General features: G+C 36.2%; 2 protein-coding genes and 1 long non-coding RNA gene across 4 annotated transcripts; 1 reads left to right on the top strand and 2 right to left on the bottom strand.

Moving 5' to 3' along the window:
- Positions 1–94: 94 nt before the first annotated feature.
- On the bottom strand, positions 95–1,440 carry LOC110772003 (uncharacterized). Of its 2 annotated transcripts, none has more exons than XR_015825837.1 (3): positions 936–1,440; positions 311–791; positions 95–268 (listed from the first exon to the last, which is right to left on the bottom strand). It is a non-coding gene; the product is annotated as an uncharacterized LOC110772003 (long non-coding RNA). The 2 variants fall into 2 exon arrangements; XR_015825836.1 differs by having other exon boundaries at positions 1,121–1,440.
- A 6,998-nt stretch (positions 1,441–8,438) lies between these two features.
- LOC110772009 (caffeic acid 3-O-methyltransferase-like) lies at positions 8,439–11,350 on the top strand. The gene is made up of 4 exons (XM_021976372.2): positions 8,439–8,962; positions 10,213–10,529; positions 10,628–10,692; positions 10,809–11,350. Exons 1-4 carry the CDS (start codon positions 8,439–8,441, stop codon positions 11,103–11,105), a joined length of 1,203 nt encoding a protein of 400 aa, XP_021832064.2. The 3' UTR covers positions 11,106–11,350.
- A 91-nt stretch (positions 11,351–11,441) lies between these two features.
- LOC110772010 (protein CURVATURE THYLAKOID 1B, chloroplastic) lies at positions 11,442–13,388 on the bottom strand. Its single transcript, XM_088244606.1, has 8 exons — positions 13,249–13,388; positions 12,992–13,099; positions 12,839–12,888; positions 12,383–12,485; positions 12,199–12,286; positions 11,972–12,034; positions 11,800–11,837; positions 11,442–11,669 (listed from the first exon to the last, which is right to left on the bottom strand). The coding sequence occupies exons 1-8, from the start codon at positions 13,386–13,388 to the stop codon at positions 11,612–11,614; spliced, it is 648 nt and encodes a 215-aa protein (XP_088100732.1). The 3' UTR covers positions 11,442–11,611.
- Positions 13,389–13,595: the final 207 nt, after the last annotated feature.

The following is a 13,595-nucleotide window of genomic DNA, read 5'->3' as shown; positions in this document are numbered from 1 at the left end:
CTCCATGTCAGAACATGATGAAGAGTGCACAATGATGTTAATAATGCAGAACCTCATACAAACTTCATAGAATTTTGGGTCATATAGAAAAAGATTTTAGAGGAAAAATAATACATAATTTTTATTGTACAGGATTTCCTTCCCATCACTACGAACCTCAGCAATGGTTGCTTCTCAATGTTCACTCCTTGCCTACCATGCCCACCTTCACTACTTTGACTACCACTAGAACCTTTTTCACCAGAATTTGATCCCTTCTTCTTTGCACCTTCTTTTCCTGAATCAGAATTTGATCCCTTCTTCTTTGCACCTTTTTCACTAGAACATCATCTGGGCTGTGAGCTTCCTCTTTGTTAACTTTTGGCCTGTAGTAGTTCATGTAATAGTATTGACATGAAGCTGTACCTAAGTGTTGTCCCTCAATATCAATATCCAAGTATACTCTGTGGGTAATTTCAGGACAGCATCCCCATCAAATCACCACTCTTAACCATTTCACCATTTAACAGATTCCAAATTATTAGTACCCAATAAAGCATTCATTAAATAGTGTATCTGTGGACACCCAATAAAGCATTCATCCCTACGTATATAAGGGTGATTAGCTTTTGATTCACACCCGAAAAACGTCTCTGGACACCCAAAAATTCCCAGAATTGCCTTTGTAGCCAAGTGTCCAGAGACAAAGCTTGAAAATAGGATCAATTTAAAAAGGCAGGATGGGAATTAACTTCTGATGAACCAAATGCTGGAGGTATGCTTCAGCGATCAACCTCCTTCCTTCTCTTTTTCTGGAAAAAAAGTATTGAAACAAAATGAATTGCATAATGGGTATATAATTATCGCAAATTAATCGTTTAAAAGCTTCTTATGCGATGGCTCCAACACCAGCAACCAAAAAGGGGGGAAAAATAATGAAGTAGAGCCTGGCTTACCTCACGAACCAGTGGTCAACGAGTGAAATATATGCAGGGGCTGAGTTTTGATAATTATATACCCATTACGCAATTTATTTGATAATTATATACCCAAGATGAAGCGGCTGAGTTTTGCGTACGATGCTCAAAAACCAGCAATCAAAAAACAAAAGAAAAAAACATGAAGAGCATAGCGTGCTTACCTGATGAACCATCAGCCGACGAGCGAACTAGAAAAACAAATCATATGCAGGGGTTGAGTTTTGTAGAGCGGAGAAGATGAACTGGCTGAGTTTTGCAGTGCAGAGAAGACGTAGGGGTTGAAGTGTAGCGTAGAAGATGAAGCGGCCTGCAAAATGTTTTTGTCAAACGTGTATTCTAATATAATATATTTTAATTGTTTTAATTAAAGAAAAAAAATACTAAAAGAGACTTAACAGAGTTAAACTCCTGTTAAGTTGTGTGCCACATGTCACAAAACTAAGGAGGAAACATGGGGGCACAGGAACTTTGGTAACAGGAAAACCGGACTCGGTGGGAAGATAGGACAGGTGGGTGGAAATAGCAGCACTCATAAATTATTATTCATAAAAGATAATAGGTATATTATTATCCATAAAAATAATAGGTAAGTTAGAAAATTAATAAGTATATTATCATTCATAAAAAAGAAAAAAAAAATTGATATGCTGTTTTTAATAAATCAAGAAATAAGGACATTATTATTCAAAAAATTAAAAAATCAAGTAACCAATAAATCAAATGTTAAAATAAAAATTAGTTGGGTAAAAATATTAGGAGATAAACACATAAGAAGCAATTTTTTTATCGAAAACACATAAGAAGCATAGGTGAGTGTAAAAAATTACAAACATGACTTTTTTCTATTTTAATGAGAAAAAAAAACTATCAAACAAATCCCTAAATTTATGTCAATTACCATTTGAATGAATTTTTTTTTAAAAGGGGAAAATGATGATTTTTCATTAGACTCATGAATCCAAATTCCTACGAAAGAGCTATATATTACGAATAAAAGAGCCAGCTTCAGCACTAGCCTGTTATATATCCCAAAGAAAACCTCCCTGCTAACTGCAAATATTTCAACTGACATGTAGAAAGACAAGAGACCCAAAATTGATCATTTTCAAATTCATCACCTTTCCGATATATCCAAGACTTTTTTTTTTTTTGTGGGGGTGGGGTTGGGGTGGGGTGGGGGTCAAGGTCAAGGCAAACTCCCTTAACTCCCTTCATTAAATATTCAAACACATTAACATAGCTAGAACCACTCGGATCAGGTGAGAACACTAAAATGAGAACACTATATGAGGATCAATCTCAGCCATCCAAAGTCATTTGAACGGCTAAAGAGAAAAAGCAAGCTTAACGTAGAAATGGGTACGCTGCACTTACCCCTTAGGCCACATGTCCTGCGGCCCCTTTTCCAATCGCGCCTTTTTTCCTTCCTTCCTCCACTTTTACCAAAGAAACCCTAAAATCTTCAGTAGAAATGGGGCAAATATCAAACCCCTTATCTTTCCCCTTCTCCCACATGTCTGTATCTTTCTTCCTTCTATTAATTCTTTCTTGAAATTTCCACCTCAAAATCTTACAAACCAAAAACTCCCAGATTCTCTCCCCTTCATCGTCCTCATTTCCTTCACCTTCTTCACATCAATTCCCACCTTACTCTTCCAGTGGACTTTTCAATCTCCATGAACTACATCCCTCTCTTCTCATCTATCTTTCAATCTACTGCCCATTTCCTTGCTTCCATTTCTAACAAAGAATTACTCTTCTCCCCTTCAGAAATTTTTCTGACATGAAAACTGTCATGAGTGGCTACCAATCTGGATCTATCGCTTTCCTTTTTGGGAAAGGGGTATTGGGTGTGCGGGTATGTGAACAATTTGGTGTTGTAGGTGTAGTTTTGAGGGGTTTTATGTAGAAGACAGGGCTAATTTTTTATTTTTTATTTTATATTTTTATATTTATGGCTTCGTAGATTCAAGCCTCTTCCCACTCATTCTCCATCCCTTCTGGTTTGTATTGATCTTTCTCAAGTCTCGCAATTTTTTTTATTTTTTATTTGAGTCATGGTAAGGCCTCCAGTTTTTTATTTGAGTCATGGTAAGTATTTTTTATTTTTTATAGGTCAATTATACTCACCTCCTTCCTCACATGACGACAACTTAATCAACTACAAGTTCCTCTCCTCCAGCCCCACTTGGAAATCTGGGTACAGAGCCAATGCTTGGCTAACCTTCGCAGTCATAATTTTAGCCCTCATGCGTGCCATGGCCTCTATCTCTGATAATCTCAACCACCCCACTCCCACTTCCCAAGTCCAGGTCCTTTCTCTTTTCTTTGGTAGATCTAGGATTTAAAAAGTTTGAATTAGAATACCCAGTTCGATTTTATGTTTGTTTTTGCTTGTTGGGTCCGTTTAGGTGCTGAACATGAATTGGTTTCATAAGCAACCAAATGGGAACGACGAGGTACATTTCTCTAATTTATAGTTTGATGGGTTATATGTAAAATTGCTCTGTATATGAATTCAATTTGGTATTGGCTTAAATGGGTTTTCTTTGATTCTTCTTTATAATCTAGTTTAAAGACTGCCACTTTGGGATTGATTTGTAAGCATAAATGAGGGCGTGGAATAAACTCAAATGCAGAAGTAGAGTCCATTTACAACTCACCTTGTTGCTCATACAGAGTGTAAGGGCAGATTAAACAATTGAGCAAAAGGAGTCCTATTTGTACAAGGATTAATACATGATATGTAGGGTTAAAGTTGGGATTAATACATCATAGTAAAAGACCATGTGCAGAGCCACTTGATGAGGAATAAACATAAGGATATCATATTTTATGTGATAATAAGTGCTGCAGAGCATGGAGATAAGACTCATTGGTTATCTGTTTATAAATAATCAAGTAGTAAGATCACAGTCCTTCAGCCTTTTAAAAGATGTGGTCGTTCTCCTCAGTCGAAAATGAGGTCCATGGTTTGACTAATTATAGGTGGTAATTGCTGGTGTTAAGGTTTGTGACAGATATAAGAGAACAGAATGAGATTGTTGTGACTATAGGAAAACAGGTAAAAGAAAATTTGACACCTTTTTATTTTTGTTTGATAATGAAAATAAAAGGGCAGTTTCTAGAGGTGAATGTTGAGTCAAATCGATTAGTTATTCAGAATCCCCTTTAATTTAATTAATTACCCTTGGTTTGTGGTTAGAGAAGACAATATGAAAGAGATCAACTATCCAGTAGAACAAATCTTTCATTCTGTTTTGATCAATGAGGAGATTGGCATCTTTGATATCATAGCCAAAGATGGTCCAATTAATACCAAGCTCTTTTGTTTTTGTTTTTGTTTTATTGGGTACAGAAAAGTTTAGGGGATGGGAGGCTATCCCATCCCAGGGTCAAGACATATCAAGGACTCTTTGAGGGCTTACAAAGGGGATCTTAGCCCCTTTTTTGATTTTTATAGATTACCTATCAAGATGGATTGTTGGCAGCATGACTCAAACCTAAACTTGGATAGCGAAGATAATGATTCTTACCAACTCAACCAACCCTCGTTGATAATGCCCAACTCTCTTAAGAGGCTCCATGCGAAGCTAGCCTTGACCTTGTGCTGTGTCCAACTACTTTGTGACAATGAATGGTGCTTCATTAGGCCCTTGTCATGGCATTGATTCTGTTTGGGCCTCCAATCTTTATGGGTAACAGATTCAAGACAGCTCTGGTTTGTTTTCTCAGACATTCAATTCTTGCTTGAATTGAGTTTGTATGTATATCACAACCAAATAAATAAATACAAAGTCATGACCTATAATTAACAATACTAGGGTATCGTCAATCATCATTTGGTATAGTGTCGCTTAATTTTCATGTAGGTTTGAAGAAGTTTTAAGTTCGAATTTCATGAAGAACAATTGTTAATATTAAAATTTAAAAAAAAATTAGTCATGCGGTAACTCTACTCATCTTATAGACATTCAAGGCCGATCTTCCTCTAGATATATATATGCTCTATTTTCATTGAAGTCTTGATTGAATTATTAATTTGCAGGTGTAGAACATGTAGGAGGTGGCAATGACATGTTAGACTTTAGTTTGTAAAAAAATTGTTACAATATATTATTAGAATGTGAATATATAACTCAAAATCAATTGGTGATTGATGGAAATGCTAAAGATCTTTTAAACAATTGGTGCTTCCTAAGACTTTAATTCCCCGATGTGGAATTGACACTCTTTTTAACACAATGCAATGCAATTTCATACAATAAAAAAGTAATCGTTGTTGAGAGTGAAAAAGCATAGCAAGAAAGAACTCATCATCATGGCCTTGCCAACTGCTGTTGGATTTAGTGGCATCAAGGCTTGGTTTGGGGTTGCTTAACTTAAAAAATAAGCAACTTTAAAAAAAAGTTTTGGGGATTTGGGTGTTTGGTAAATCAAATCCAAGCTGCTTATTTAATAAGTTGCTGTCATTCAAAGCTGAAAAACAGAAGCAGATGGGGAGCTGCTTCTGAAATCTGCTGTCAGGAGAAGCATGCGGAGGCTTTAATGAAACTTTCAAAATGCCTATACTGCCCTTATCTATTTTAACAAATGACACGCTATATCCCATCTTTTTCTCAATCAAACCCTACGAAGCTCATATCGCACTCTCCAATCCTTGCAGCCGTTCCTCAAGTTTTCTGGAGTTGTCTCAGCAAGAGGGGCTCTCTCAAATCTGTTCACTGAAGCTGCGTTACAGGTATCTTCCATGTCCTCCTGAGTATCTTTATTCTTCTTGGGTATCTCTATCTTTCATATCCTCTTGGTAAAACCTTTCTGGAATTTGGGGTTTCTGTGTAAAACCTTTCTTTGAAATTTGGAATTTGGGCAAAACCTTTCATACCTTTGCTTTTGTTTTCTGGTTTCTGTGTAAAACCTTTCTCTGGAATTTGGAATTTAGGCAAAACCTTTCATATCTTTGCTTTTGTTTTCTGGAATTTGGGGTTTCTGTGTAAAACCTTTCTCTCTCTGTTATTTGATGGAATTTGGGGGTTTATGCGAACTAGAGATTGAAGATGTTTGAGTCTGCATATTTATTATTTTAGTCCCTTCCTTTCTTTGTCATTTTCTGATTATTGCGATTGTTGTTTTATATTATATTGTGTTTGAAGGGCCCTTGATCAAGACTTTATGAAACTTTATAGCCTCACAATTTTGACCAAAAATACTTTATAGCCTTCGACAATGATAGCATGGTGATATTCTTTTTTGGGTGACAAAATATTTTTCTCTTTGCTGTTAACATAGAGATTTCTCTATTGTAATGATAAGTGTGGGAAAAGTGTATATTATAATTAAGATTCTTTAAAAAAAAAATTGTAAGTGTATTGAACTTCCTTGTGTTTTACAAAAAATAAATAAATAAGTAACACTTTTGTATTATGCCCTTTTTGGTCATTATACACTCTCACAGCACTTCTAAAAAAAAGTTTACCAAACGCTATGACACTGCTTTTTATACTCACAGCACTTTTACAAATATGAATTACCAAACACCTAGCTGCTTCTCTTCACAGCTGTTTATTCTCGCAACACAGCAGAAGCAGTTTTTTTAAAAAGCACAGCAATACCAAACTAAACCCAAGTCAAGTATGAATGCTTTGCAGGTGATCTTGGGGTTATGGATTCTTTAAGTAGCTAGCTAGAAAGGCATGGTTAATTATCTATGTTATTTACCGAACTGCCATCGTCAACCATCATTTGACAACTATATCCTTATTTCATAAACTGTTATTCTTTTACACTTGCATAGCGCGTGTGACCTAATGTTATTATGATAAACTATTCAATGTTATCAGTCCTGATCTCTTGGACTACAGGGGTTCAAGAGATTTGTGATCACTTACCTTTGGATATAAATTCAACCGTTCACTCACTCTTGCACTCCTTTTAAGAAACTTTTTTGAACCATTGGATTAATATCGTCAATGTTATTATGATAAACTATTCATTTGTGAATTAGACAAAGCCTCTGAGTCAAGAAGATGCTCTGCCTATTTGCTATTTGTAAATTGGTTTTGCTGATTGGGTATTATTATAATGTTGCATGCGCATATATATAGAGATTCCGGTGAGGATCCCTTAAATAAGTTTATCTAAGGGATACTCTTGTAGGATCCACTCCGTATTGTAATTCACCAATTCAAAGTGTCTATTTTGTAGATATCCCTTCAAAGATCAATAAAAACTATATGCTAGCATAGGAAATGCCCCTTCACCCCTTCATACATGCCCTGCTGGTAATTAGTAAGACTTTATTAATTCATTACTCTGTCAACATGTTATATGGTCAAAGCATTTCTTTTGATTCCCCTCCAGTTGAGTTTTTGTAATATGATTAAGTAGACGGGATGCCATTTTCATGAAGGAGCCATGTTGCTTAAAGTTGTCGAAAAATTGTTACAATATATTAGAATATGAACATTAAATTCAAAATTAATTGGCGATATATAGTGATGAAAATGTCAAAGACTTTTTAAATTATACCCTTATTTCATAAACTGCTATAACTAAATTTAGTAGCAAAATCTGAAGACTATATACATCACAGCTGAGATCATGTCTTGATCATATCGAGATTAATATTGGTGAGCGTCCAAAATTAGCCAATTAAGTAGAGATTAAGAAAAACCATTTTCTAAAATAGCCAATCAGCAAAACCAATTTACTAGGTTAGCATGAAAAACATGCATTTGCAACCTAAGTGGACAGAGCAAAAGATAATATTATCAATCTTCTTGACTCAAGCCTTTGTCTAATTCACAAATGAATAGTTTATTTAGGCGTAAGTTATTAAGATAAACTATTCATTTGTGAATTAAACAAAGACTATCAAGAAGATTCTCTGCCCATTTGCTATTTGTAAATTTGTTTTGCTGATTGGCTATTGCAGCAAGTGGTTTTTCTTTATCTATACTTAAGTGGCTAATGTTGCATGCGGCACCAATATTAATCTCGATATTATATGGGTTGGGATGGGAGGAACACCTTACGAGGTCCACTACACCTTACAAGGTCCATTACGAATTTATTTAAGGGATACATTTTAAAAGATATTATCTCAACAATATAAAAGAGAATAAATTCATTTGAGGGTATTTTTTTAAATCCTCATTCAAATAAATTTTTGCAGAAATAATGTTTGAGGGAATACCTTAAATAAATAGTCTGTAATTAAAAGTACAATCCTGAGAGAGCCTAACAAGAGTTTTCTTCGAATAAAAGCTCCACTATATATTAACTGTTGTAAATTAGTAACCTATGTAGTATAGGAGAAACACTTTTATCAAACGAAATAATATTATTTTTCTATTCTCGACCAAAAATGGTATGGCAGTATAATAACTTTTACACGTGTGATAGTAATAAATTGGTTATTTGTACCATCCAACTGTCTTAATATTATGTATGAAAAGTAGAGGCACTTGAATTAACAGTATGTTGTTCCCTATAAGTAAACCCATTCCCATAGCAATGAGAAATATAGACAGTCCAATGGCTTCTTCATTGGAGACAAAAAACCATCCCAAAATAAATCATGCTGAGCCTGAGGATGAAATTACAAAGGAAGAGGAAGAAGAAAGCTTCTGCTATGCCATGCAGCTGGTGGGTTCTTCTGTGCTGTCCATGTCTCTGCAATCAGCAATTGAGCTTGGCGTTTTTGACATCATAGCCAAAGAGGGTCCAGGCGCCAAGCTCTCTTCGTCTGAGATCGCAGCCAAGATTGGCACCAAGAACCCTGAGGCACCCATGATGGTGGGTAGGATCCTCAGGCTCCTCACCAGCTACTCTGTTCTCCATTGCTCTCTTGTTGCTGCTAATGAGGATGATAATGGTGCGTCTGATTTTCAGAGGGTCTATAGCCTTGGCCCCGTATCCAAGTACTTTGTGAATGATGAAGAAGGTGGTTCTCTGGCCCCCTTGATGGCAATGCTTCAAGACAAGGTCTCCATGGAAAGCTGGTTAGTTTAGTCCTCTTGGCCTTGCTACTAAATAAGTTATCCTCTTTCCTTTCCTCCTTTATTCATTTATTACTAATAATTTATTATAGAGCCGGGACGGAGGAATACACAAAAAGCCACACTTTTCGACATACCTTTTCAGCTTTTAGAGTTCAAAAAATATGATATTTAAAAAACAATTCATATATTTATGAAGAACATTTAGTCAGTACTGACGTCCAAACGAGCCCTAAGTTGCTACATAGCATATGTTGATGTGATTTCAATGGGTAATCTTTCTCTTTGATAACTTTATATTCTGTTTTTTAAACAAGTTGAAGGCAATAGTTGTGTGAGGTGAGGTGAGGCTTGGACTTCATAATACAAAGGTTTCATTGGCGGAAGGAATCACAAAATTACATTATCTTCATCTTCTTCTTGCTTTTACAGAGTGGAACGTGTGATTTAAAGAACGAAAAAATGGTGACAGAGGAAAGGGTTGTTCTGAATAGATAGAGAGAGAAAATGGTTGGTATAAATGAGGGGGAAGAGAATATACAGCTAATAGGAAAATATTTTATTGTAATGGGGATAGCACTGTTTTGCTTTTATCAGACAATAATACAATGACACTGTTGATAAGTTATCTCATGTGTCATTATGTTATTGGCCAAGAATAGCAAAAAGTGTTATCCCCGTTGTTTGAGAGTTTCTCTCTGTAGAAAAAAAAATTATCTCCTAATGTAGAGATAGTCTCGTACTGTGTGCAATGGGTTAATGACACCAATAAAATAATCAATGAGCTATCAGATGTGTTTTCAACCGTTGGATGAAGAAACATCTAAAGGCTGAAAAGGTGTTTCAAGAAGTATAGATTTTTGTGTGTCCTTGATCTTGACCCTTTTTATCTATTTAAGTTTGATTAATGTACTGGCACATGCATTACACATGATTATATAAAAAAATTAGTATAATGAAGAAACTAGAAAACTACGGGAGAATGATCGAACTTGGGTGTAAGGAAACATATTCATTGTTATTATACCCAAATTTACAAACAATCTCATTCCTTAAACTGGCATAATTAAAGTCAGTCTGGGATCTTGGCTATTAAAATTATAAATGGTCCACCCAATAATAGAAGAAAAGCCCTATATAATTCAAATTTTATATAAGTTCCCCAAGTCAAAGAAACAACCCACATAGTTTGTGCTAATTATAATACTAATAGGGTATCTAACTCCAACTTTCTACACATAATAAATCTACAGGTCTCAACTGAAAGATGCAGTTGTTGAAGGAGGAATTCCATTTAACAGGATCCATGGCATGCAAGTTTTTGAGTATCTAGGTTTGGACCTCAGGCTTAATCAAGTGTTCAACACAGCAATGTTTAACCAGACTACCATTGTCATCAAGAAACTTCTTCACATCTACAAGGGTTTTCAAGACAAGAACCTCACACAACTTGTTGATGTTGGTGGTGGCTTAGGAGTGACCCTTAATCTGGTCACATCTAGATATCCCCATATAAGGGGTATCAATTACGACTTGCCCCATGTCGTAAATCATGCCCCTTCCTATCCTGGTAGGACTTTAATTTATTTGATTCAATGTGAAATTTTAGTTTTTGCTTCATCGGAAGCAGTGTGCAGCATAAAATGGGAGTTAAATTTTTTTTTGCAGGTGTGGAACATGTTGGAGGAGACATGTTTGCTAGTGTTCCAAGTGGGGATGCCATTTTTATGAAGGTAATTTTTGAATTTCTCAAGCATTAATTAAATTTTTGGTTTTCTTCTTTTAGTTTAACAATGGTAACTATATATATGAAACTGTTCTACTTGTGTTCTGATACATTTGTTTCTAGTCGATACTTCATGATTGGAGCGATGAGCACTGCCTAAAGCTGTTGAAGAATTGTTACAAAGCTATTCCAGACAATGGAAAAGTGATTGTTGTGGAAGCACTACTTCCAGCTATGCCAGATACTAGCACTGCTACGAAAACCACTTCCCAATTTGATGTGATTATGATGACTCAACTTCAGGGAGGGAAGGAGAGGAGTGAACAAGAACTCATGGCCCTGGCAACTGGTGCTGGATTTAGTGGCATCAGATATGAATGTTTTGTCTGTAACAGTGGGGTTATGGAGTTCTTTAAGTAACCAAGGCATATGAAAACTCATACACTAAAATGAAACTGTTAAGGGTCCAAGCCTAATAAAAGATTGGAAAATCTTTCGTTTGTATGGTTTTTCGTTTGTTTTGTTCTTTTGGCTTGTTTTTAGTTCTTTGGTTTGGTGTGTCTGTCCTGTTTGTTTGGTTGGGTTTGGCTCCCCTTTGGGCCTTTGCCGGTTGGCTTTTAGGATATCTTTGTTGACCAAAAAAAAAATTTCAGACTCAGACCTGCACATAAATTTCTGCAGATTATTTTACTTAATTTACTTTTATCTTTCCCTTCTAAAGTAACATAAGAAACGTAATGATATGAATCACAAAATGAAGACAAAGTACATTTATAACCGCGGTTAGAATAAGCTTATATATGCAAACAAAATGAAGAATGTTCACATATTTATGAACAATGCTGCGAGGTATACACATGTATAAGCTTCAAAAACCGACCACAAGTTCTTTTCCAATCTCAGCAGCATTACTTTTCAGGTTTGCTCTAGCCGCTCCCGATTATATCTTTGTACGTGTCTTTAATCTTCTGCGTCAAAGCTTCCCTGAAATTTCAAACACCAGATATGCCATGGAAATTCTATATGTTACTATGGCAAATCTTTTTTGGACCAATTAAAAGAAATAGAAACTACTTATACTCCAATAAAGGTTTTTGTTGCAGATTGTACTCACCTGTCTGGTTTGAAAACAAGGTTCTTGTATGCAAACCACTGCAAAGATACATAAGAACGGCAGGTGGTAAGAAGTAGGAAAGTGCAAGAAGTAGTGAATTGGGCTCTTTACTGACATAATCTTAATTGAAAAGTTTCTAAAAGAATGCAAAAGCAAACAAAACCCAACTTACCCCAGTGTAGCCAATGCCTACAAGCTCAAGAACACCAGGGACTAAGGGAAGCCTATCAATTGCCTGTTACAAACATACCCATCAAGCAGATTAACCAGTCAACAATCGAATAATAGAGTAAGAAATTAGCTACTCAAATCTACAGAAATTAAAACACAGCAACTTAAAATTTTAATTTGGAAACTATGAGAAGCTAACACAGAATGTGGATAAGGAGAGAGACACACCGAGATCAATCCAGTGGAGCCCCATAGTGCAACAGCACCAGCCACCGCAAGTGAAGACACTGCATACTTATCTTCAACTTTTTCCCACCAGAAAGCAAAAACAAATCATTTTGTGTCATCTAACATGCTGAGCTCCTTCATACAAAAACACTAGATAGTGCCATAACTGAATGAAAGGCTTACAGCTTCTTGAACTGTCTTCACAATCTCTGGGAACTCAGTTGTAGCCACTTCTGCAGGTGCTTCCCCTGTGGCCATGGCCATGACATTGCGCGCAATCTTACGACCTAAAAGAAATAAAAAAAGAAATATCATTATATATGCGTTTTCTATCTACATATCTAGCATGTTATGTTACTAGACTGCCAATCTAAATGATACGCTTTGAATAAAATTTCACTTGATCAATCGTCTAGATTGGTCAAATTGTTTGGAAAGGGAAGTACCGTTTGTTTCAGTGTGGGGGCTAAAAGGTATGATGTTTGTTTTTATATAAAATAAAATAAAAATAAAAACCCCAAAACTTGCGTTTAAAACACCTCAGTTTGAAAAAAAAACACTTAAGAAACTAGATGAAACGACGTCGTATTAAAACAAACCCTAACAAAGAAAAAAATTCAGGTCGTCTTCATCCTCGCACTTTGGCTTGCAGACAGCGGCGCTTCTTCGCGCCTTCCACGCCTCGCCACGCTAAGCGTGCAACAAGCTAAACATTCGTACGCCTAAGGCGATTTCCCTCCGCCTCGCTCCAACGCGCGCTTAGACATGCTTTTGAAAACACTGATCCTCATACCCGAACGCCCCGCCAAGTAAGAATGGCGGAGGAGGCATCCGTGAACACGAGGAGCGGAGGTCTGTGCTAGAGAGGTGGCGATAAGAGACAAAAATAGACGAATAACCTCTAGAAATGAGCATAAATCCCAAGCAAAATCACCACAGAGGATGAGGTGGATACAGTAGAAGAAAGAGGGGGCAAAACCAAAAACAAGGAGAGATTAACAAAGGGAAAGGAAGAGGAGAGAAGAAGGAGGAAGAGGAGGGGAGGGGAACCTTCCCCCCAAGATGCGGCGCTGAAGGGTTGGGTAGTTTTTTTTTCCTGTGTCTGTGAGGTTCATACCCTCTCCAACAGCCATAGATTGGCTTTTCAGCGTGGACGATTTCTGAACCCAACTTTCTATTACTAGTACCATTTCTAGTTCTACGTGGACCAGCCAAAGAGTAAAAATTTGCTAAATATAGTAAGGTAACAAATAAAATCATAAAAGAAGAGTGCAGACGGATGAAATAGAAAATAGTTAATATGGTAACTACCCAAAAAGCCTTTTAAATGTGTATATTACTAATGAAAATATTTTTTCTCACCATTTTAAATGGTAACACAAGGTGTACAGTGTTAT

This window comes from Prunus avium, chromosome 7, assembly GCF_965620075.1.
Source record: "Prunus avium chromosome 7, drPruAviu1.hap1.1, whole genome shotgun sequence".
Classification (NCBI taxonomy): Eukaryota; Viridiplantae; Streptophyta; class Magnoliopsida; order Rosales; family Rosaceae; genus Prunus; species Prunus avium.
This window is presented reverse-complemented; position numbering and strand designations above follow the sequence as displayed.